This window comes from Centruroides vittatus, unplaced genomic scaffold, assembly GCF_030686945.1.
Source record: "Centruroides vittatus isolate TY-2023 unplaced genomic scaffold, ASM3068694v2 contig_364, whole genome shotgun sequence".
Taxonomy (NCBI): Eukaryota; Metazoa; Arthropoda; class Arachnida; order Scorpiones; family Buthidae; genus Centruroides; species Centruroides vittatus.
In genome coordinates, this window is record NW_027122188.1 from 2,383,340 (window position 1) to 2,410,920 (window position 27,581).

The 27,581-nt window shown below is 30.1% G+C and overlaps 1 protein-coding gene across 1 annotated transcript in view; it reads left to right on the plus strand.

Annotated features, from left to right (window-relative positions):
• Positions 1-463: 463 nt before the first annotated feature.
• The window catches only part of LOC136975100 (transcriptional regulator ATRX homolog), a 44,962-nt gene continuing 17,844 nt past the window's right edge, over positions 464-27,581 (plus strand). The window contains exons 1-3 of the mRNA XM_067270100.1: positions 464-760; positions 19,291-19,419; positions 24,069-24,156. Of these exons, the coding sequence (XP_067126201.1) occupies positions 566-760; positions 19,291-19,419; positions 24,069-24,156 (412 nt within the window). The 5' untranslated portion in view covers positions 464-565. The remainder of the gene's footprint in view (positions 761-19,290; positions 19,420-24,068; positions 24,157-27,581) is intronic.

The following is a 27,581-nucleotide window of genomic DNA, read 5'->3' on the forward strand; positions in this document are numbered from 1 at the left end:
ACAGCGAGAAAAGATCTTTTAATGCATCCTTTTAGTGGCGGTTGAGGTAAACGCGTTAGTTTACCGCTCTGGAGACCCGTGTCCCAGGCGGGTCAAGTTAGTGCAAGCAACACGTTCCGGATATGTCGGACTCATATTTTACCACCCGGTAGTTCCGGTCGAGTCAATAACGGACAACCAAAAATAATTTACTTAGTAAGCACAAGGAGGGAATAATTTTTTAAAAATAATAAAAACCGAATGGGGGCCAACCGCTTCGTTGCCATTCGGCCCACAATCTTATTTATTCGTTTCAAATTTTGTTATGTTAGTAACTGTTATCGGGTATATCCAGTTATATGACGTTTATTAATTTAATAATTTACTTATTATTTTCAAGATTATTTTTGAAAATGCTTCTTGAAAGTAAATAAAATTTTCAAACATTTATATATTTATTTCGTGATGGCGTTCGTATTACATCTGTTTGATGACGTCAAAGAAACCGAACGATGTAAAGGTTGACGAAGATCTAATAGTTTTTCTTATTTCCTAAACCATATTGTTGATCAAATATCACTTTTGAATGATGGAATTAGGAGAAGTTGTCAATCCACATTATGCATTTCCAGTTGTCGGAGTTATATTGTGTGTCTTATTAGTTTTCGCGTTTGGATTCAAATCTCCCGTTCAGCCACCGAGTTTTGATAGTTTGGAGGCAGAAAAGAAACCAATTCCGAAGAAAAGAACGAAGACATCGAAATCTAAGGACTCCAATAAGGTAAAATGATCACATAATTGAAACCAATAAGTAAATATTAATGTTATTTAAACGCGTAAATCGACATTAAATACACATTTTTAAAATGTATTCGGTAAATCGGACATAACATCTGATTTTCCGGTTTGTGTGGTATAAACAGTTGTGTATGTATATTGGCTTGCAACTTGAAATACCATGGATGGAGATAGATAAAAGTATGATAAAATCTGGCATACATTTTATATTCCTAATTATGTATTCATCTATATGTGTTTGATTTTTTTAATATGAAAGTAATAATGTTAATTAAATATGTATTAAATTATATAGCTTTTCAAGACATTCTCGATACAATTTAGCTTCGAATGTTTATATAGAAAAAGAGGTCGGTCTTTGGTATAAATTTCATTTTCGGTAAAAAATAATAGTAAATGGTAATTAAGCATAATGATAATTTAAAATGTTGGCGCGTGTTTACTACCGATGTAACTTTAATTTTAAAATTCTTTTAAATAAAATCTTAATAAAATTTGTTCCATATGGAATAATCATTTTATCTTTTCTTATCCCGAAATTTTATTATGACTATCTGTTACAGAAGTTTAAAATGCTGATATTAGAAATTCATCATTTTTTTTTTTTTAAATCATCATTTTAAAGTATTTTATAAATAAATTCTAGTCACTTTACTGATTAGTCAGCAAATAAGTCTTTTTACAAACACATTAAATATGTAATCATGAAGATTTTGTATAAATATTATTGAGTCGTAATCTAATTTGTGAGAAAAGTTAATCTGGCAACAGATTATTATAAATTTTTAAACTAGATGCCATTAAAATTTAATATAAAACTATATGTATATTTTCATAGATGACAAACTACAAATTATATGGAGAGTTTATTATTTATAATATATATTGAATTTTTAAATTGCTTAGATAGACGTTTTAAAACATTTCAAATTTTGATATAATGCATATTGTAAATTGACACAAAAATATATTGAAATTCAGAAAAAAATATATTAAAGTGTAAACCTCATTACAACTATAATAATAATGGTTAAAGGTTAATGTAATATTTATAATGAATATCTAAAAAAACTTTTAAAAGAATGCTGTGTTAAAGTATTTTATTGCTTTACTATTTGAGATATAGCAAAGTAAAATACTTTATACCTGAAATGGGTATTATTTAATCAGAAATTTAAAATATATACAAAATAAAATGAATTTATACAAACATTTTTCATGCTTGCTAGTATAAATTATTTCTTCTTTATTTTTAGTGTTTCAATATTATTCAATATACATAATAATTACTCTGTTTAATCTGTCAGATGTTAAGCACAGAGATATGAACTGTTAAATACAATTATTAATGTATAAGTAAATTATTTTGGAAATTGACAAAAAAATCAATAAAAAATACTGTATGTAGATAATAAAGTTCTTGTTTGTAAATATAAACTCATTAATTATAACTTTATTGGTAACCTTTTCATTTTATATTTATTAAATGTTTGTCAAAAAATTTATAATTTTTATAATTAAATAAATTTTTAAATTGCCATATCTAATGACGAGTCACTAGCAATGTGACATCATCTTTTTAAGGCTTCATTAAAGATAATTTTCGTTATGTATGATGAATCCTTAGTTGCCTAAAAAGTTTTATCATTTTATTGTATTTGCCTTTTGGGTTGTATTATCATTTTGATTTTTTATTTATATTAATAATTTTCATTATTTTATATTAGTTTGGTAATGTCAAACTAATAATATAAACATTTAACAGCTGAATTTAAAAATGTCTCTGGCTATATCCCTGAAGTTGAAGAGAATTATTGATAAAAAGTTTGATCTAACAAATGAATCACTTAATTTGTCAAAAAAGACAATATTGGCAAAGAGAACTATCTGTATTAACAAAAGCAAATAAATGCAAGGAAATGGTTATAAGAAAAAATATATTACTTTGGTGTTAGAACTCTTAAGAGGAATTAAATATAAACAATTACAATTACTATCAACTGAAAAAAAATCAATAAAGAAATTGTTTTAAAAGAAATATATCTAAGGTTTTTTCAGTGTAAAGTTACTAGAAACAGTTGTACCATTAATATTTGTTTACTTTAAAGTTCATAAGAAAATTTAAAATAGTTTCCCTGATAATTAATAACAGATGTTCATCAATATGTATAGTTTTTAAAAGGGGCTAACGGCATTTACTTTTGATAAAATGAAATCTTATAATTTTTATAGTCAGAAATAGTTGACTAATACAACAACATGCTGTCCAAGTTTGCATTGTTCTTTATTAGCTCATGTTGTATTATGAGTTAGTACCAGTTCAAAAATATTTTTGATGTAATGGAATCTTTGTGAATAAAAAAAGGATTTTTAGATAGGATTTTTAAAAAATGAATTATAGAGATTCCCAAAATTGATTAATATAATTATATTCCTGTTTAGATGAAAAATATGAAAGGGGAATAATGATAGAATCTAGTTTATTAAGTCCATTCACAAAAAGAAAGATATAAGGAACAATTCAAAAAGTTCAGAAAAAATATACATTATATCAGATACATAAATGTATTTTTTCCAAATAAATAAATTATTAATTTCTGGCAAATTTCACAATTTTTTATGTTGCTATCTTAAGGATTAACTCACAAAGAAAGTCTAGAGAACATGTATTTCCTAGATGTTATTTACATAGGATATAATTGATATTTCAATGATTTTCAGGAATGAGTTTTAAACCATTTCATATCCTATAATATTTAGTAATTTTTTGTTTATAAGATAACTAGTTGCATGTGCTTAGCATCTCTCTGGCTTTTGAGGGGTGAGGGATTGGTAAGATTGAGTTAGGAGAGGATGATAAAAACAATAGTCTTAATAACTAAAATGTACATTTACTGACCTGAGTATTTACAATAATGAATCTACAAAACAAAAAAATTGTTTGGGCTAAAGTTTACAGGGAGTGATGGATATTTGTGGGATGGGACCCCTAAGTATTTTTTCTAGGTTTTGAAGAATATTCACATCAAACTTGGTGAAATACATTGAACAGTATAGACTCTTTTGCTGTCTGGATCAGGAAAGGGCTACATATGATGATGATTGACATTATGATTGAAAAGTGGTTCTTGTGAATAAATACCAGCTTTATCAAGTTTCTGTTCTTGACTTTTGTTCATTGTCATGGTAAATCTCAGGGTAATGGAAAATTGAAGTCATTTAATCGTAAAAGGAAAAGTGCTATCTGTTGGAGTTAATGGTTTCTGAGGAAGCATGTGTATGGTTCCACGGTGTTTGTCCATCAGGATTTTGATGTTAATTGTGTTGTTAAACAAACCACCTATAACTAATGTCATTTCATTAACCAACTCTTTTTTTATATATTTTCAAGATTCCTGATGAGCTTGACTACAGCTCCAATTTTTAATGTTAATTTATATGGTGGAAGTTCACTCAAGCCCACTGTGTGTAGAAATTCTATTAGGTATCTCAAGAATACATTCCTAGGTATTCTCAAGTAGTTGAGTTTTTCCATACAGAATGTTCTCAAGAACCTCTTGAGAATGGGTAGAATACAAAGTTATAGTTTTCATATTGACTATAAATATTAACATTTACAAATTTTTAGTTTAATTTAGAATTTAAAATATTTGATGATAAATCACAGCTTCCTTTGTGAAAGGGTATTTGATAACTTTTTAGATTGATATGTAAGAATGTGCAAATTGATATTTCTGTGCAAAAATCTGTTATTGCCATTACAAAACACAGGCATTGAAAAATGAAAATAAAGTGCAAATTATGTCCTTTCTTATTTCAGTAAAGAACAAGAACAATTTAACTACAATGAAGGATTGTCCTTTTAAAATAAATGACATATGGCAACTCTTCATGTTATATGTTACAAATTGAATATTATTGTATGTGATAATATTATGTATGTGATAATTACCATAATAATCAATATTGATACTTATTATAATTTATCAGTTTATCACTTTACAATCTAAAATGCATTGTGAATTGTACAATCTAAAATGCATAGTGAATTGTGAATTGTTCCATAGTTCCTGGTAAAGTTATGTGAGGTTGACAATCTGCACATAATAACAGGATATCCGAGCAGTTCTGAATTGTAAGAGGGTGCATTTGGTAGAGAGAGAACTCTCCAGTTACATAAATTTCATCCTGATTTATTGTAACTTAAAAATATACCTTACAACAACAATATTCGATCTGTCAGTGGAAACTAAATCTTCATGTTCCCTTTTCTTATTGAGAGAGAGAGAGAGAGTCCTAAGAGAAAGATTCCTCGATGTTTCTTTGGGAGTTGACGGCCCCAGGGCATTAGCCGTAAGGCAGTCCGTACAGTTGTTTAGTCCTGTTTTGAGTTGGGGGTGAAGATAATTCTTCCAAGGAAGGTGTGGTGAAATAGAGAGAAACTCCCCATGTCATTGAAATTCGATTTTTTTAACTTTCAGTTCCCAGATTGACCATTCCAATTAGTTGTTCTTACTCATCTCATCTTTCTAATTGGTCGTCACTTGTTACTAAGTGTAACGAGATTGGAACCTAGATCGTAGGACGAGTCAAAATTATCTGTCAATTCGATCCCAATCAAAGATGGTTGATTTTAGTATTTACATTATTCTGTTGTTAAAATATGAGAAGTACTCTCTTTTTATATTCAATTCAGACATGTCCTTTTATGGACATGAAATTTCTACCTTTTAATATTAAATTTTATAAAATTATTTTACAACTTTTTTTACATTTTTGTGTGGTTCTGGTTCACTTCCGGAGCTTCACAATTATGTACTTTTTTAAAAAATAAAATTACTTAATCAGGAAAATGTTAAAATTAATTTAACAACAAAATCAAAAATTTAAATAATACTGGTGCACTCAATATATTTTTGTAAATATGATTTATACATATCTGTTGCTTGAGTAACTATACTGTACTTGTTAAGACTTTATTTAGTTATTTACAACTGCAAGCTTGGTTGGCTTGCTGTTGTAAATAACTAAAGTATTAGCAATAAAAGTTCTGTTAATTTTGTTGAAAATAGATGTTTATTTTAATTAATATTATGAAATCAATTTCTTTGAATTATCGTTTTTTATCAGTTATTATAAGTCTCAATCTAATAATACAGGAATGTATACATTATTAAAGATCAGCGTTGCCACCTTTTCAAAAGTGCTGACCTGGACATTTTAAAATTAGGATGTTATACTTAGAAATTAAAAAAAATTAGGTTTTTTTTTATTGTGAGTAGAAAATAATTTTTTTTTATTACAAGGTAAACATGTACGTACATAATATGATTATTGTATTACTTTAATAATATATGTGGCATATCCAAAAATAATTAATAAAGGTCCAATGTTGATAATAATTGCAAAAATAATACATAAAAGTAAGAATAATAAATAATAACACATAGCAACATTAATAATATTAAGTTACAAAAGATATATTGTATCTGATACAAAATATAATATAAATATAGAAATTTGAAAACTAACATCAGTAATGGTTACATATAATAATAAATGTTATGAAAGTAATTGAGAAAACTTACATAAATAAATATTACATTATCTTTTATTTACTGCCTTAAAAGCATATTTTTGGTTCTCTTAGCCACTTCTAAAAGTTTTTTATTTTTTATTATTTTTCATAAATATTTTTACATTCAATTTTTGTTACTACAAATTAGTTTTTTTTTACATTTTCCAGTGTTAATCTGTTTCTTTTATCCTACCATAAGTTATTAATTGAAGAGAAACATCTTTAACTGTTAAAATAAAATACTTGCAAATATTTTTATAAATTTATTTTGTTTCATCATAATTTTACAATTTCTATGAAAACTGGACAAATTAATAATTAATTCAGACCATGAATTTAAAAACCGACTTGTCCAGGTGAAAACCAGCTTGGTGGCAACAGTATTAAAGATTGATATTATTAGCTGATTAACGATTACATAAGTTTTTTGTTAAAATATTGTTTATTATACTTGTATATTTCATAGATAATCTAAAATTAGAAAAATAAAAAAAAATTTTAATTTGATGATAATAAATGCAAAAATTCTTACAAATATTGAAAACTTAGATAAATTATTTCATAGATATTAATAGTTACATAATTTTTTCTGTTGATATGATTACTTATTTTCAATAAACTTGAAAAAAAAGAAAAAAATTCCTAATAGAAATTCTGAAGAAATTTCAATATTTATTAATATTGTAATTTGTTGAGAATAGTATGTAGATTTTCTGTGTTTAAAAGTCAATTTGAAAGCAATTGCAAGTTATGTAATTACTAAGGTCTGGATTTTTGGATGCCGCACCCACTCAATTTTTGAAAGGGGGGCAGAGTGTAAAAAGACAAACTAAGTTGGTTTTAGTGCAGTAGGCTCACTCATTGCCAAATTGTTTAGCACCCAAATAGCAAACCTGCCCCCAAAACAGTGACTAGCACCCAAACTACATATTTTACACCCAGCTTTCCATTTTCAAAGAATATGTTGACAATTATCTCTTTTTTTGGTGGTTTTTATTCATTTACTTGAGGAGAAAAAACAAATTTGTTAAACCAGACCATGTATGCTGAGGAAAAAATACGATAATTAGCTTACTCTCTTTTTTTGTTGAGAGAAAAGGGGATAAAGCAGAATTTTCTGGACTAAACAACTAAGCCTTAGGGTTGTTTTAAGAATGTAAACAGATTCACTGAAAATCTTCAACACGTGTTTTCTTTTCTAAGAAAAGAACAATCTAGAAAATTTTGTATTGAGGTTACCTTACCTTGACTTGTGAGCACAACAGTTCCAATTTCCTTTGTTTGGTGTTGGCGACATTAGAAAATGGCAAAATTGTCCACATCTAAACTGAACATTTTAGCAAATAAGTTTAAAGATGAAGGTGTATGCACAGACGGAAAAGTTCTTTGCTGTTCCATTTGAGATTATGTGATTTCGGTTGATGTGAAACACCAAGAAATGAAAATCAGGCGACACATAAGTTTGGAAAAGCATAGAGGAGGCAAACAAAAAAGGAAGAATTTCGAGCATTTATTTATAGGGGCAGCTGGACATTGTTGGAGACAATCCCGTAGTGTTTATACTGGAAGAAACAACGGATTCCACAAAATGATACGTGCTGAACATTCTTGTTGCACCACTGACCAGGTGCTATGTACAACCAATGTTGTTTAAAATGTACCAACTTGAAAATACGAACTCAAAGAACTCTAATATCTGGTCATCTGTTGGGAGTCTTGGATAAACAGTGTGGTATTGTACTGCGAAAACGTCGAGAAAATTAATGCGTTCAACAACGAACTTTCTCCTGGTGATTCTGCGGCCTTCGACAGTGTCGAGAAACTGGTCTCTGATCCAGTAGTGACCACAGTTATTGATGGATAAAATCAACGAGCTGGAAAGACGTGGAACTGAAATGCGGGATCAGTGGAATATTGTAAGTCAGGCGCTTGATGTACTGGACGGTTTTGCCCTAGACAAACTCAAATCTAGTTTATCAAAAAATTCCGATTTGAAAAATATTCTGGATTGCAATGAACTAGAATTCTGAGTAAAACTGAAACATATCCTCTTAGTCTCGGTCGACGTAAAAAAATCTTTTTCCTTATATAAAGACATTCTATCCTCCAAACGAGAGAACTTTACTTTTAAGAACATTGAAATGGTTACTGTTGTAAATTACAATAAACAATTATGTAGTTTGTAAATATAGTACATCTTGTTGGTTTTTTGTCTTTATAATACAGCATTTAAAAGCACCCAAACTGGCACTTAAAATGGAGAAAAAAGCACCCAAACGAGCACCTAATCCATTCTAAAACTGCACCCAAAAACCTGGACCTTAGTAATTACACAGATTATCTACCAACATCAAATCATGTTATGAACTCATCCAACCAAAAGATTTACTTACCTATAAATTTATCTAAAAGATTTAATGTTTTTAAAGATGAAGAACATTTTTAAAAACATTAAATCTTTTAAGTGCCATAGATATATTCATGTCATTTCATCTTTCATGGCAGTTTTCCTTAAAACCATTAAAAACAAGTATATACATGCCTTTCATTTTGGTCTAGTTCTCTCCTGTTCATTTTCTACACATCAAACCATTGCTTAATTGATATTATTAGCTGCTCTTACTTAAACTTGTATGTTAAAGGCTGATAAATTTCTAGCAGTCTATTAGAAGCCAACTATTGACACTATCATATGTTGGATTTTTACAGCAAATAGGAATAAGTGATTGGCCCAAGAACCCATGAATATTATTGACATTAAGTGTTTTTTTTTATTTAGAATTACAACAATAATATATAGTATTTACCTGAATAAAAGGCATTTTGGCACTGTAAAAATACCATGTGTCTTACATTTGAAGAATTTTTTTCAACAACATTTTTTGGAGATGTGGCATCCATAGGTACTTCTGTCACTGCAGTTTGAATATTCTATTGCCAGCCTCCAGAGAAGAATTTTCAAGCCATTACCATGTAATTATCAAAATTTAACAGAATATGCCATCAAACAATTTTTGATCAGCATTATGAAGTGCACTGAGAGCCATAAATCATTAGTTAAGATCAATTTTGTCACAAGTTGAATATTACAGCCATACCTGCACTAAGAAACACTAGGTGGTGCAACCTTGAGTCAATTGTCTTGCATCAAGCCTTTGACCACTTTTAACTTGGACTTAAGCATTGACAATACAATGTGGAATTGCAGACTCACAAACACAATCAGATTTCATTCAGTGTTCAGAAGAATTATGACTAAAAATTTAAACTTTTTATTATATATATATAAATAATAATTCATTTTAAAAATTTTTTGTTCTGAAAATTATCTAAAAAAAAAGGTGTGTTTCATATTTGAAAAAATACTTTTTCTTGAAAATGTGTTCCAAAATGAGTTTCACATCTATAAGAACAACATATAGACAAAATACAATTGATGAAATATTAATCACATTGAAAAAATTACACTTGAGAAATACCTTTTAAAATATAAAGCTACAGATTAAATGCTAAGACTAGGAATACCCAGAATCAATACATGCTAGAAAATAGGGAAAATTATACATTACAGATATGAATTACTAACCTTGTATATCTTTGCAGTTACTACTTAAAAACATAACATAAATGTTTTCAACCCATTTCTAGGGTCTTCTTCGGGTGTTTTATAAGTTTTTCTGGTGCTGCTACGATTTTTAACCATTCAGGTCTCCAATGCTTCTATCTTCGGAATTTTTTAAATTTCAAAATTTGAATCTCCAAACAATATGCGCCTGCACCAGTTGTTATAGCATTGCATCATAAATAGCCTGCCATGCTCTTGATAGTTGTTTTTCTTCTTTAAAATTGATTGACAGGCCTTTGCAGTCCACTTTAAAAATTTCTAATGCCTCCAGATTACATAGTTGGTTTATATGTCGGGTTTGTCGAATCATTGTTGCTTGTTGTAGGTTAGGGATAATGCCATTTTTGTTAGAATATATTGCTAAGGCGGTATTGCCTTTATTTTTTTTTATGTCTGTTTTGTGCTCAGAGAGGCGTTGTTTCAGTGATCCTTTTGTAGATCCAATGTATACCAGGTCCCTATCGATTCTTTTATCTTTTAATGGGATTTTATATACTCCTGGTGTACTTTTGATTTTGGCCCAATCTTTCTCATTTCTCAACATGGTGAATGTATCTGGCTTACATCTGTAGGCTATTGTGTTAGTGTAAGCTCCAATTTCTTGATATAGGGACTGCATAGGGCATATGTTATAGCTATACGGTAGAGCAGTGGTTCTCAAAGCGGGTGCCGCGGCACCCTAAGGTGCCGCAAGTACATCACAAGGGTGCTGTGAAATTTTTAAATAATTAAATTAAAATTACTTAAAATAATGGAATTAAAGTATTAAATTAGATAAATAATTAAAACAATTATAAAACATGAATATTGGTTTTTTCTACTAATCTTGTTACGTCGCCACTTGTCTCAGTGACTCGGTAATTGCCGATACGTAAATACTAGAAAAAAAAATGAACTAGTTACTAGTTGTCTGTTTTTCTGTTCCTGCAGCGAGTAGAAGCACGATATAAATGCATCGAATGCAGTAAGTAGCTGTTTTTATTATTATATGTTCGGACAATAACGAAAAAGCATCGTATAAAAGTATTTTTCTTCTTTACAACAAGAAAAAATAAATTATTAACTTGTAATTAAATTTTATAATAAAATATTGAAGTTAATTATGTCGTTCAATATCGTGAATAATTTTTTCATTAAAAATAGAAAACGTGAAGATTCTAATGATCAAGAAGTGGTTTCTGGTAGCAAAGCTAAGGAATCGATTAGCACTAATAAATCATCAAAAATTGAGAACTCATTTTATCACCAGATACCTTTATAACAATAACTTTTGTTTTGAGTGTTTTTGTGTTGTTTGGTAATAAACTTTTTATCCTTCATATCTTTACTAACCGTAAAAAAGCAAAAAAAAAAAAAAAAAAAAATAATAATAATGATAACAGGGGTGCCATGAATTTCGTTTAATAATTTCAGTGTGCCACCGTACAAACAAGTTTGAGAAACACTGCAGTAGAGAGATGCATCTTGTTGTGGATCCTTTCCGAGAGCCCATTCAATTGGTCTTTGAGCTGGTTTTGTTGGTTATTTGCTATTCTATATATTAGGCTTATATTGTAGCCGTGACTCTCAGCAATTCCTGCTATTTTCCTTATTTCCCTCCATTGGTCTTGTTCTTTGCTATAGTGTGTGTAGGCTCTTCTAATAAGTGCTCTAAAAGCTGCCATTTTGTAGTTGTATGGGTTGTTTGAGTTAGCTGGGATATATATTGGGATGGCACTTGGTTTTTGGTATATCTTTGTGTCATATCTGCTACCATTGAATGTTATACTAAAGTCCAAAAACACAATGAATAACATACAATATAAAACGTCTATACACTGCATTCAGTTTCCTCACATAAGGAATCAAATACAACAGATCCCACTAGTGTTGCCACCAGGCCAGTTTTCACCCAGACGATCTGGTTTTTAAATTTGTGGTCTGGATTAATTATTAATTATTAATTTGTCCAGTATTCGTAGAAATTGTGAAATTATGATGAAACAAAATAAATTTATAAAAATATTTGCAAGGATTTTATTTTAATGGTTAAAGCTAACTTCACACCCCCACCCAAACTTATCCCCATCTTTTCCCTGGCTAAGAGTGCAAAAATGCACTTTTAAATTCTAACTTGCAAATATCTCTGCAAATATTAGGTTTGTTTCAACACAAGTCCCTAACTGGTTTAAAACTGGCATGTGCATTGTTCAGTTCTTGGCTGTAAAATGACATTGTCATGCCTCGTATTTATATCATATATTGTATCAGATAAAATGTATCTTTTGTAACTTAATATTATTAATGTTGCTATGTGTTATTATTTATTATTCTTACTTTTATGTATTATTTTTGCAATTATTATCAACATTGGACTATTATTAATTATTTTTGGATATGCCACATGTGATTATCGTATTACTTTAATAATATATTATGTACAGTACATGTTTACCTTGTAATAAAAAAAAATTATTTATTTTCTACTTACAATAAAAAACTAATTTTTATTTCTAAGTATAACATCCTAATTTTAAAATGTTCAGGTCAGCAATTTTGAAAAGGTGGCAACACTGGATCCTACTCAATACAGACCCATCACTTGCCTCCCTACTTTGTACAAAATACTAACATCCTGCATTACAAACAAAATCTATGCACATACTAATAAACATAATGTTCTTACAAAGCAGGAAAAGGGCACTCACCAATATACATGGGCTGTAAAGAGGAACTCTTGATTGACTCAGTAATACTACGACATACCCATCAAAAACAGAAACATTTTGTATTTCATACATAGATTACAAGAAAGCTTTTAACAGTGTTTCACATTCATGGATGTTCTATACATTAAACTTTTATAAGATACTCTCCTGTATTAATCACATTTATAACTACTACAGTATAATGCAGCATTGGAAAATCATGCTGATATATAACACAGGGTCAACAGTGGTTTTGGTGCCAGAATATTTTGAGCTGATTTCATATGAATTTGATGCCCTAAATTCAAATATGGCATTAGTTTTTGCCAAGGAGCTCTAATTTTTAAGAAATAGCATTTTAGCGAAATATATGTTTCAATATCTTAAGTTAAATCCATGAATCAAATAAAAAAATAAACACAGAATTTTTATTACTATGCAAATATTATTCTATATGAAGATAGAGGAAAAAGTCATCGATAAAACTAAATAGTTACACATTGAGGAAGCTTCTTTTCCATTACTTTCGTGAATGTATTTTGGAACAGTCCCTTTTTAAACTCCAGCGGTAATCTGCCATCATATGCATATCCCATCTTCCTTGGTAGTGGTCGTCCACAGTCTTAATATCTTGGGTGAAATCTTTTACCTTGTTCTTCACTGGTGTCTCCTAAATTTTCAGGAAAACTGTCTAAGTGACTTTGTAAATAGTGCACCTTAATACTTATATTACACCCAAGGGATTTGAAACTGTTAAGCATCTCATTTACCATTTCAACATAGTTTTCAGCTTTGCGTTTGCCTATAAAATTTCTGACACCTGCAACAAATGAAGTCCAGGCTTTTTGCTCAGCTTCATTCATTGAATTTACGAAGGCAGGATCGTTAATGAGTTGTCTTATTTGTGGGCCGTCAAATATTCCTGCTTTATTTTTTTCCATACTCAACTGAGGCATTTTTTTCCCTATATATGCAAAACATGATCCGTTCTTATCAAGAGCCTTTACAAACTGTTTCATTAGGCCTAGCTTGATATGCAGTGGAGGAAAGATAATTTTCTCTCATTCAACTAAGGGATCGTTAATGGCATTTTTTTTCTCCAACGTCCATGTTTTCTCTCTTAGGCTACTCTTTTCTAACTCTGTGTGTTTTGTCTCTGCTATCCCAGAGGCACAAGAAGCAAGGATATTTGTTTTAGCCAATTTGCTGTCCAAGGAGAAAGTTTACCATTTTTAAGTCTACACAAATTACCCATTGATGTTCATGGTACTTTATTTTCTCCAATACCAAAGCTATGGTGTTATATTCTTCTTTCATTTTCGTTGAGTGAGCAATTGGTATTGAACCATATTTGTCCCCATTGTGTAGAAGAGCACATTTCAAACTTTGTTTTCAGCTGTCGATAAATACATGCCAATCATCTGAAAAATATTCAAGACCCATTTTTTTCCAAGAGTCCTCTAATTTCATGACAAACACAACATTGTCTTCTTGAGAGAAGAAGGGAAGCGGATCCTTTTCTCTTGTATGGTAAAAGGTAATTTTGGTTCCTTGTTCCAGTAAATTTTTCTTGTTCAACCTGGAAGTTAATAATTTAAAAGCTTCTTTTGGCAGGTTGAGATCTCTGGTGAGGTCGTTTGACTCATCCTGGTTGAAACGTTGAGGAATTGATGACATTCTCTCGTAATCACAGTCACCTTCATTAGGATCAGAGGGATACTCATCCTCACAGAGCTCTGGTAGCTGGTGAAATGATGGAATCGGCATGTCCTCTGAGTGAAGGACTGGGCGTCTTGCAGAGACTAAATAGGATAAGTCCACTTGCTATGGTTGTTACAATTGATTTTATTAATATTTACTAGGCAGAAATAACAGTCATTGAAGTGATTTTTGGGTTCTCTCCAAACCATCGGTACGCAAAATCTCAGACTTTTTCTTTTCCCGGTAGTCCACTGTCGTAAATGTTCTGTACAAGTTTTACAGACCTGATGCAGTGCTCAGCTTTTATCCTGATCACCAAGCCTAACACCAAAGTATCCAAAATAAGCTCTCTTTACAAAGTCACTAATAGTTTTTCTGTTTTCTTTTAACATATATTCTCTGCATATGTAGCAAAACACATCAGAATGATTTAAACAACTTCTTCTACTTGAACTCATTTTATTTCTATTTAACAACACAAATAAAAGCATCTAGAACACACACACACACATATATATATATATATATATAACTATGTATGTATGTATTTAAGAAATTACCATGTAACTAGGGATTGCAATTGCTGGATCCCTCATCCCTCATCCAGCAATCCAGCTGGATCCAGCGCATTCTTTGGCCTGCTGGATCCAGTGCTGCGGATCCGCAAATACTCAATTAACTTTCTAAATAATGGTGCAAAAGTCTACATTGTCGGTGTTGCCACTTTACTGCGTGCGCTATCATTCGGTGGCGAGAGTGATGTTGCTGTTCAGTGCAGCATGTGCTACATCCCCTCTCTACACCACACCACCTGCCCTTTTACCTCTGCTGATCTAATTGCCAGTTGACTTTCCACTCTTGCTAAATAAAGTATCTTCATGCTAAATAAAATAAGTAACTCCTCTACTAGTCCTGGTGCATAATTCTAATTTACGGTCGGTTGTGATGTCAATGAATCATGTGACGGAACGATTTGATTATTTGATGACCCTGAAACCAACTAGTGTAGAGACAGAAAGGGCCTTTTCCGCAGCGGGATATATATGCAATTCATTAAGAAGTAGGTTGGAGACAGCACCATCAATACCATTTGCTTCTTGAGATCTCACTTCCAGAAAAGTCAAAAAAATAACAGAAGTGATTGATTTAATTTTATTTACTTCTTTAAAATATTTTATTCAAGACAAGACTAATATTTTATAACTTCTACTCTAATTCTATTATAGAATAAAAGTTAAAAACTCTTATTTAAGTGGTTAATGGGCTAGTCTAGGCAATTTTATTGTGAAAATTACTGAGAAACTGAGAATACCTAGTTAGTTAAATAGTTAATTAAATTAATGAGTATCAGTATCTTAGATATATGATGATATGAATGTATGTGATTCATGATTGTGATAATAATAACTAACTATTAGACTACTACTGATTACTTACTCACTACTAACAGTAATAATTAAATTACATATAACTACAGACTGATATGTAGAGCCTATATAAGAAAACTGGTAAGACTGATAGCCACTGATTATCTGTCATTACATTATTATAATATATCAATACAAATTAATTAGTAGAATTACATTTGCTATTATTTAACTTAAAGATTACATTATAATTATAATCTAACTAAACATTTAAAGTTAATTATCTCTATCTCAAGTGTTAAACCGAAACAAAGTTAACTTTACTACCTAAATGTGTGAGAAGTTTTACTGATTTATAGTGACCAGTCTGAATAATGAAAGTTTCTTAAGTATTAAAAAAAATGTTTTATTTCTTTAAAAAAAACCATAAATTGCTGGATAAATAGATAGATAACACTTTATTGCACCAAAAATACATCTGCGCTGGATCCATACTGATCCAGCTGGAATGATGTTGGTCCAGCAAAAATCCAGCTGGATTGAAAACACTGCTGGATTGCAATCCCTACATGTGACATGTGTTTAAGTTGGCTGTTTTCTGTAATGTGATGTATGTGCTGTTAATGTTTCCAGACTTTAGTATATGTGGTATGAAACCTATGCAAGAAAGGATTACAGGCACAATAACTTTCTTATCCATTTTTCATAGAACCTTTATTTTTTGGACAAATTCTGAATATTTACTAATTTTTTCAGTATAATGTATGTTGAGTGTTTAGAACAGTTATACCTGTGATGTATGTGGTTTTGTTTGTCAATGAATATGATGTCTGAAAGGTTGTGATGGATCATTTTATCTGTGATTATAACTGTCATAATAAAGCCAAATGATTGCCAGATTAGATTGGGCTATATTCCTGCTGCTATTAATAATTAAATGCTATGTAATTTGGCCTAGAAGTAGGTATTAGGCACCCTCTAGGGCAAATTAATATTTATTAATTAATTTAATTATAATCTTTAAATTTAATAAGAAATAGTGTTTAACACCTACCTATAGGCCAAATTACTTACCATTTAATTATTAATAGTAGCAAGAATCTGGCACTCATTTGGTTTAATATGACAATTGGGCATATGGATGTTTATATTTGTATACATTAGTCATAGTATATTTTGTGTGTTGTTTTCTTTGATAGTCTGGTGTGTGTATTTATAGTATGGTTACTGGGTTTGTAATAGTTTGTTTGCAAGCTTTTAATGTATTACATATACTATTTGATGTGCTGATTCAGGTAGTCAGGCAAATAAACCAAAACTGAAAACAGTTAATAGATAAACCATCATGAAATTTCATGGTGTTTTTATTAGTAAGTAGTCAATCTGTGTTAAAAACTTGTTATCGGTCTAATATTGTGTGTTAAAGAACATCAAGTGAGAAGTGAAATATGGGAGATATTAGATTGGCTACACAAATCATTGCCAATTACAAATTTAAAAAAAATTCTTTTTCTGAAACATGTTTTTTCTATATATTTTGAATTTTTGTATTATAAATCTGGATGTTAATTATAATGCTCCTTCTGTATGATTTTTTGTTCCTCTAAATTTGATTGACTACCTTCATATTCATATATAATTCATGCACATTTATATTGATAAGTGTGCATGAATTATATATGAATATGAAAAAAACATTGCAAAGAAAGTATAAATTAGTATAAAAAAATGGAAAATGTATAACTTAGATTATTTCTATGTGACCATTACAAGAATTTAGACCTGAAATGAAATCAAGACAGGAGAGATAATTGAGCAATAAAAACAAGACAAGGCAATTTAAGAAGCTGAAGTGGAATTTGATGGAATGCCAAAACCTCAGAAAGTGAATGTATTTAACTCTCTGTGAGAAGTACAGGCTGGGTGAAAAGTAACTAGGCATTGAGAAATCACTATACTTTTTGTAATACTTCTCACTCTGATGTTCACTGAAAGAAAATAAAAATTGTTTTTTATGTATTTGTTTTTGTTATGTATTTTCATGATATTTTACTTATTCATGTTCATTGTGCAAGAAAAACATAGAAAAGGCAAATTTCACATTTTATAGGGGAAATAATTAAATTCCTATTATTAGTATTCTATTATTTTAAAAAAATGTACTGGGTTAAGTGAAATATCCAATCTCACAGGTCATGCTCTATTTCCATTGGCCAGCATGTTGCATTTCTGCCACACATGGCACTTAATATGTTAAAATGCTCAGTTTTTGATCTGAATCTTTTATGTATTCTGAAATACTTTATCAATTAAAAAAAATTGTTATAGATATTGAATTATTTCTTTAAGTTTTTATCTTAAGAACTAAAGTACAGAAAAGAAAGAAATATCTTTTTATTAGCCTATATGGAATAGTTTAAATTTACGTATATTGTAAAATATATATATATATACTAGCAGGTAGGCCTGGCGTTGCTTGGGCAAAAGTAACGATAGTGAAGATTAAGATTATTACGTTATAGTCACAAAAAAAAAGAGTAATTTCATCAACAAACTATGTTTTTCTAGAGAAAGCTCGAATTTGAAAATCGAATGTTCTAATATTGTTCGATTTTCACGACGTGTTCTGATTATATCATTCGATTTTCCTGAAAGGTCAAGAAAAACCAAACTAATCTGTTTAAATTTGAAAATCAAATATGTTCCAACATATTATTCCTTTTCTTTTTTCTTTTTTTTCCAGCGCCCATAAATCTTGCACGTCACTTTCTCTTGTTCTCCATTGTTACTTAACACTTTGGTACTTAAATCTGGTATCCTAACTGTGCACCAAATTTCAACTTTCAACTCCTAACCGTTTTAGCGAATATTAAGATTATTACATTATAGTCAACCTTACCCGTTTTCACAGAATGCAAGAATTGGGTTCTCCCTGTTTCCAAACTAATTACAGAATTTTTAGATAGGTCTAAAAATATGTTAGATTTTCCGCAAAAACGAAAAAAACTACATCTGCGTCTTGCACTTCGCTTTCTCTTAACACTTCCATTGTTACGTAACACTTCCATCGTTGATGGAAGTGTTACGTAACAATTAAGTCAACAATTACTTAATCCTGTCCCTCTCCCTCATGGGGAGGAATTTCGAAAAATCCCTTTTTAGTGTGCATTCTTGTGACGTACCCTAACTGTGTACCAAATTTCAACTTCCAGTACTCCTAACCGTTTGGGCTCTGCGCTGATTATTGATTATTATTATTATTAATAATAATAATAATAATCATCAACTTGTCTCGATTTTATATATATATATATATATATATATATATATAGATAGATAGATAGATAGATAGATAGATAGGAAATAGTTCTATATAAAATAATGATGAATAAGTTGAATAACAGTTAACTATTTCAAATTTTAGGCTGTTTATTGCAAAATGATTATTGTAAGTTTAACTATTGTAAAGTAAACATATCGTATATTATATTTGTAGTAAATGGCAAATGCAGTTAAATTTTCCTTAATAATAATTATAATCAATTGTATTTAAAGGTTAAATCACAGCAAAATGGACGTGTAGGAGGTTCTCCTTCAAGCAAGCAAATAGAGTCTAAAGATGTTCAGCAAAATATAAGTAACATTAAAAGTGCTGAAAAGCAAACTCCAAAATCTGAATCAAAGGTAAATAAATTATATATATTCATTTATATGTTTATTAAATAGTAATTTAGGTTATTTTAAACCTAAACAATTACATTTTAGAAAGAGAAACTCAAATGTTAAAGGAGTCAAAATATTTAATTTAAGCACTTTTTGGGATTTTCACTCCATTCTTTAGATTAACTACATTCTGATAATATAAAAATATAGAAGAATCTAAAACATCTTCAAGGTTCCATCATGTCCAATCACCAGTATTTTTCCTAGTGTTTGTTCTATAAATTTCCTGGACAATTATAAAATTTATATATTTATAGAACATTTTGAAATTATAAAACATAAGAATAATATAAATTTAAATAATGGTATGTTAGTTAATTAATATGAATTGGGGTAACATAATACTTTGAATTGGTTAATTGCAACAGTAAAATGTAGTAAAAGGGAAGCTTTGTAACCATTAGTTATATCTGTTGTCAGTTTAGAGTAAAGAATGATCTGGCATATCTTAAGATGTTTAAATAATTTTTTAAACAAGATCAATGCTTATTGGTTACAATGTTCATATCTGTTACAGAAAACTTTTATATATGAAAAATTTTACTAATTATGCTAAGTAAAGGTATGTACTCTACAAGTTTGGATGTTTGTTTTATTTTATGTAGTTGTTGATTCAGTTTATTGTATGATTGTATCATGTACTGAAGAGGGGCTAAAATGTCCAAAATGCATACATTAAGAATGGTATTAAAATATATTGGATGATATTCTTGCCTGCTTAGTCCTTGTTATTTGGAAGACAGGTGGCTGTTTACAATGGGAATTGAAAAATATGTTATTTAGTTTTCTAAATTTACAAAGTATTTCTAGATTAATTAATATTATAAGCTGATCCATAATTGTGAGATTTATACTTTTTTGTTTTTATTGTGTTTTATTTATTGTACTTCTCAAATAGTTAAGCAATCTGTAAACTAACAATTACTTTTATCTTAAGAATTTTCAAATGTAAGTTGTCAGTCAGTTTGATTTCAAAAGTTTTTAAACATATACAGTTAAATTCAAATTACAGTATTGGACCAAATATCTGGCTTTCAGAAATCCAGAATTACCAGAAAACTGACTAGTTTTGAGATTATTGTTTTTAATTTGGCAGGCTGTAATAAAGCTACAGTTTGCCACACAGCAGTTTTTTTTTTTTTTTTTTTGATTTCTGTGATGTATGCATTGCATGACCAGTTCCTATATGATTTCTGGCATATGGTGTGTTAAATACAATTTCATTGTTTTCATTCTTTGCATTATTCTTTACTGAATATTTTAATAAAGAAATAAACACAATATAATTATATTAAGAAATTTATAAAGCTTTATTAAAATAAATTGATGAATATAATTAAATTTTAAAGTATATTAATAAAACCTTAAATTACATGATTCTTTTGAAATTCATAAAAATTTGTAAAATATTTTATTATAAATCTGTATATTTGTTACAGTTATTATAATGCAATAATATTCTACACTTGACATTCATGTTATATTATTGTTATGAGATTCAGCATATGTGTACTTATTTTTATGTTGATGGTATTTTTACAATAATCAGTACATATATTGAAAATTTCTATTCTGTAGCAATGTATAATAAAAGTTTCTATCTCTTTGTCATTGTGACCCAATATACTAATTTCACAACCTATCAATGAGTTGAAGCCTGCAATTTGAAAAACACTGTTTTAAAACATATGCAAAATTAAATTAAAAGGACATATTGTTTATTGTACAAGTGGGAGGGGGTCAGCTGGTCAAACGCACCACAACTTAAAAGATCCATTAGGCACCTCACAACAGATTACTTCTTAAGTCTAATTTCTTTAAAAAAGACAGCAGACCTCAGAAGGAAAGCTGAGGGACATCAGCAGATCCCAGATGAACAAATATGCTCAAGTAATGATCTGCACACTCACAAATGACATGCAGAGGATTCTCCTCAACAGATTTGCAAAAGTAGAAAAAAAGCTGAGGAACAGTGTTTTAGTCAGCACAGATGTTTATAAAAGTGACCAAAACTAGTCACAACACCAACCAAAAAGCAAATGTGATTCCTGTCAAAAGACAAGAAGTCTTTAGTTTTCCCACAGAGCAAGTAGGCAGAAATGTCTTGCTTTATTTTAAACCAGTAGCTGATCTCTAATGCTTAGAATGATTGGAAGTAGTCCATTCTTTGACAGTTTTAAATAAAGTATTGTAGGAAATACCAAGAGCTGGTTCAAACCCCACAAGAGAATGTAAAACTCCGTTTGGTCAATAAATCAGCAATATCCTTGTCCTGGCACCCACAAGAGAAAGACACTGTTAAGGGTAGCCAGTTCATTGAGGTACAAATAAATGCTGAAGTAACATGACAGGAATCAAGTGTCTTTAATGCAATCTGACTATTAGAAAAATGTAGATGGTGTTGTTAAAAAACTATGCAAAATAGTGCACCAAATAATAGCTAGAAATATTGCTTGAAACAGTGAGGAATCTAATGAGTGGGACAAAAAGTTTCTACCAGACTGTCTCCCACAAATGTCTGCAAAATGCTGTTATCAGTTTTGGACCCATCTATAAACCAGACAACATTCTGTGAATGAAAGGTCACCCTAACTATATGCCAATCAAGATGAGTGTGAAAGGAAACCAGATAATACCTGTCAAACATAAACTATTTTGTTGGAATGCATCAAAAAGACATCTTCCTTTATCATGTCCCTCAGTAGAACTAAATGCTCAGCAGTACTTGGTCTAAAGGTAAGTTGATTAATTCACTTGAACCTATAAAGATTTTCCTTGCCTCAGGCAGATGCAGAGGAAGAACACCCAATAGCATCTTGAGGGGTCTTATACATAATAAGACCCCTCTCGATAAAAGGAAGGCATGTGGTGTGCTGAAAACGGCAGCTTAGTCTGGTAATCCTTGCAAAGCATCCTAAGACAGCATAAGTGATTTTTGGGCCAAACACCATAGTAAAAATCAAAAAGAGGATGTGTGGTTAGACCTTAAGTTTTGTTAAGAGTACCTCTACATGACTAGCAGATATTCCTGGCCTTAAGTAGCACTATCTGAAGGTGTAAAATCCATAACAGGCAAGAGTCAAATGCCCCAAGGCACTCAACTAAAGAAAAAAACTGCATCCTTTTACTACAGAGGAAGGGGTTCAGAGCTCTCCTGAAATTAAAGGTAACAATAACAGTGTTTGTCAGGACTGATGCAAGAACTATTATGCCTACACCAATTCTTCACATGAATCAGGCCTCTGAAGGAGGTCTGACAGAGTATCAGGAAATTTTCCCATGAAAACCAGACCAATATTGTCAGCAAAAAAGAAAATACAAAATTTTAAAATTATAATTAACTTAAATGAACAACAACAAAAAAAAAAAAACCATTTTAAATTAAACCTGTCTGATATTTACTGTCTTTGTATATAATAATCTGGTTTTAAGGCAAGGCCAAGAGAAGCATGCTGTAGTTGCTTTACCTGGAACAATATTAATATTATTGTATTTTTACTTCTAAACATTGTCTAATATTTTGTATTTTGTTTTTTTTTCTGAATATAAAGAATAATTCATCCTGTTTTAGTATGATTGCAATATCTTTATCCATGTTACCAAACTCCTAATCATACATATGCCATATCTGGTCCCTATTAGCAAAATTTTCATCACTAAGATACTAGTTCAATTTAGTTTGTAAAATGTTTTCTTTATTCTGATAGTCACAAGAATTGTATTTCACATATTTGTTTTTTCTCTTCCTGCTGATTGTTAACATTTGATTCTCAAGTTTTTCTTCTATTTTAGTGTAGCCTTCACTTCATATTTCATATGTTGTCATTTATATTTGATATAAACAACATATACTATTAAATATCTCCCTGTATGCCAGAAATTAATGCATCTAAATTCAGAACTGGCATAGATGGAATAAAGGCTAATATATCTAAATGGAAATTTTGTCTTTGATTTCACTATTATGCAATAGTACAGGATGTCTGAAAAGTTACTTTGCAATGAGAAATTTGTAATGACATTAAAGTTATATGTATGGCATTGTATATGAGACCTGTAAGTTGCAGGTCCCATGTTTCTACTTTGTGGTAGATAGCATTACTGCTTGCTCACAGATGCTCTGACTTTTGGACTAAATTTAAATTTTTGGAAGACTTCTTTGCTGATTGCATAATCTCTCATCGAATCTGGCCTGCTAAGTCTCTGAACCTCATTCCCCAGATTTTGGGCCTCTGTGGGATATTCCCAGTATTTGCTCTATGAGAAATTACAATATTGTTCATAAAACTTCATTCCTGAATAAAAAAGAAAAGGTTCTAAATTTTTTCTTTAGAACTTTTTATCTATAAAAGTGAGAGCCTGTTGAATTTTGAATGTTAAGTAAAATTGTAATTAATTTACATTTTTATATCAATTAATAATTTTTTATTTTTGACTATAGCTTTGTAAATTTATGAAACTGCAAAGTTAAAAATAATGGTTTAATTAAAATTTATAATTTATTATTTTCAAATAACAATTTTACCATTATTATATTCGTAATTTTATGAAGTATGTTTAGAATTTGTTTTATGAAAAAGAAAATTTATTAACTTAAAATTTTTCTTTAGAATAAGAAAACTCGAGTGTCATCTAATACACACAGACAAAAATTGGATATTGAAATAAATAAAATATTTCCTGAAGATAATGCTGAAGGTAAGAACTTTAAATTAGATATTAAGATATAAAATTATTTAAAAACAAAAATTACAATAATTTTCAAATTTTCAGTTCATATAAATAGTTTTTCAGAATATAATCCAAAATGCAAATTAAGTCTTTTTTTTTGTGTAAATTTTGCACCATGTGAAATATTTAAACAACTAATCTTCAATTAAGAAGTACTTCATTGATTAATGGAAGTAAAATGGTGACATATTTTTAGCATGGGCTAATTAATAGACTTTTTTACATCCAAAAATTACAAGAAAGCAAATGTCTTCATCTCTATTAACAGGCAGCATCAGGCTAACTGATTTTAGCAGTTCAAATGCAGCTGTTAAAACAAACAGCAGGATTTGAATTGCAAAGGTTTTGTTTCTTGATTCTTCTTTAACATGTATTGATGCTGATTGGTTGTTAATTTTTATTGATGTAAGTTTTAAGACTATGCTACATCAAATTACAGTAGAGAGTCGTTAATTGGAATCAATTGGGGACTGTGGTTGTTCAGATTAGTGATTTGTTCTGATTACTGATTATGTACGAAAAAATATATTAATCTGTCCGATGTTCAAATTTTTCTCCGTTGCGTGTTGCTTCGTATTGAATTTTCATCGATTTTAAGCCTAACGAAAATTTTTATAATAGTAATCGAGGCTATCGTATTGTTAAAAATTATTTCTTCATTTTGTACAAACAAAATAAATATATTGAAGAATATAAAAACATAAAAATTATACTTTAGAAGTAAATCTAGTATCAAAAACGTTCGATTCAGCACGACACAGTCCGACTGAAAATCATGCCGATTACCGGGGTTCAGATTAACGACTCTCTACTGTATTGTTTATGTAACGATGCAATTATTTTATTGTATTGTATGAGGATTCCCGTATTGTATTATTTTATTTTATGTAGTATTTATTTTTTAATATAATAAGTAGAAATAAGCAATTATAATGTCCTGTAATAGAAAACATTAAGAAATTTATTAAAAGATAATAACAGTGAGAAAAAATTATAAATTTTGAAATATACAATCACAACATAACAAAAGATGAACCTGCTACCAGTGTGTATCTTGCAAAAATCGTTTCACAAACGTTTTTGAACTCTATGAAGTTCTTCTTCAGGTGGAAATGGAATACTTGAAAATATAACAGGAGCTTTCAAACTGAAAAAATCGAATTCTGCTGCGGGCATGTGCCATTATGGGTATTAGTTACTAGCAATACTTGTCCAAAAGGAGTTGCCAGGCTGGTGAAAGGTTGAGCTCTTCACTTTGGTTGATGCATTTACTTGTATGGCTCATTTTATATATAGCCATAGCTTCTAACCATTTTATGTGGTCTGGGTGGGGCGGGGTTGCGATGATTTTAGCTTTGTCGAACTCTGCCTCTCTGTCTTGGTCGGATGCATATATACAATTTTTTTGGTTTGAAAGCTCCTATTCTATTTTCAAGTATTCCATTTCCATCTGAAGAACTTCATAGAGTTCGAAAACATTTGTGAAACGATTTTTTCAAGATACACATCAGTAACAGGTTTGTCTTTTGTTGTGTTGTGATTGTAGTATATTCCCGGTGTTGGTAGAGAGTTGAATAGTATTTTGAAATGTATAAAGTGCCATAAAAATTTAACATTAATAAACTAATAATTGACATTTTTGCCTAAAATGACATAAAAGTTAATGTCATTATGTTTAAAATTCTGTATATGTTCACTTGACTATATTTTTTGTATTTTATTAATGTATGCCTTATATTCAAATACAGTTATACAGCATGTAATCAAAAAGTAACCAGATTTGGTCCATAAAGATTTTAATACTTAACTAATTTAAATGTGGCACAAGCACCTTCAAAGCAGTTTCCCTGAATTTATACAGCAATCCCATAGCTTCTGCCAAGCTCAAATGCTCCTTGGAAATCATTATTTTAAAAATTCTGAAGCATCTATTTCAATTCAGACTGGATCTCCTCAAAACCATTTCTTGAGCTTCAGTTTATTTTAGAGAACAAAAAGAAGTCACATTGGGCTAAATCTGATGAATAAGGAGGTTGAGGAAAATTCAGTGCTGTAAAAAATGCTCTGTTTGAACTCTGTGTGCAAAGAAGTATTGTCATGTAGTAACTTCCATAGCATGTGGTGGCTGCAGGGTTGGTCAAAAAAAAATCACAGATGAATGATTAATTGGCATAAAGGCATGTGGTGAAGTGAAATAACAAAAGCTTATTTGTGACATTAAACACACTTAATACAGTCTATACATTTTCAACACAAATTCTGGTCTCATTACAAGTTTCATTTTCGTTCACACCTTCTCCTATCCTTCTTCCACTGCGCGAGGCTCTTTCAATACCCGACAAGAATACAAACTAATGATATGAAGAAACAAAAGCAAAATAAAAAAATTTATGAACAAAAATAAATCATAGGTTTTGATGACCCTCCAGTTAGTCCTTCATTCCTTTTTGTCGCTCCTTTCTTCCTTCACTCATATTCCACTTGGATGAAGATGCATTCTTAAACGGCATTGTTCTTTCCCGTTTTCTAGTATGGTTGTCCTTACTGATCTCACTTTCTTTTAGGTTGATTGTCGTTTGCACTCTGTTGTTTTATGACAACTTCTGTTGCCTCAATGAGCTCTTGCTATGTTCCGTGTCATCCAATAGCAAAAAAACCAAAAACCAAAAAAGGGGCCTCTCACGTAGATGCACATCGTATTTTTATCCCCTGCCAGAAGAAACTACACTGTCCCACATGACCAACCCTTTGGCCAATCATCGTTCCTTATACTCCACTAGCTGAGAACCAGCAGTATAAAAGAAGGAAATGAAGAGGGACATGTATAATAAAGGGAGACAATACAACGCAAACAAAATAATAAACACAAAAAAAAATTAATGAAAAAATAGCCGCAAAGCACTACAGTCATGATAGTTATGTTCAGTTGTGCTACAGTTCTGGTTTTTGCAACAAACATTCTCATCCAATTGATTCAAAATGTTGAGGTAAAAGTCTGAATTCACTGACCAGGAGGAACCAATTTTCAGTAAACAATTCCTTTGATTGAAAATGATTAATATGCTCTTTGCCACACTCTTGACTTGCCTTGTCTTCTTATGCCTTGAAGATTGTGATCTCACCCATGACTTAGTTGCCATAGTCCTCCCAAAGCATTTCAAGGGTTTCTGTGATAGATTTTTCAAGTTTAATGCAAAATTTAAAATTTACTCTTTGCTCAGTTTTCAAGCTCATTTTTGAATTGCAGTATGACACTAACATAATTTAACATAATTATAATTAAGTTAAATTTAAGTTACTAGTATATTCACTGTTTCTCCTAGTTGTTTCAGTTAGGTTATTCTGCTTCTTATAGGACTTGCTACTTAGTTTCTGTATTATTTTAGTATTAG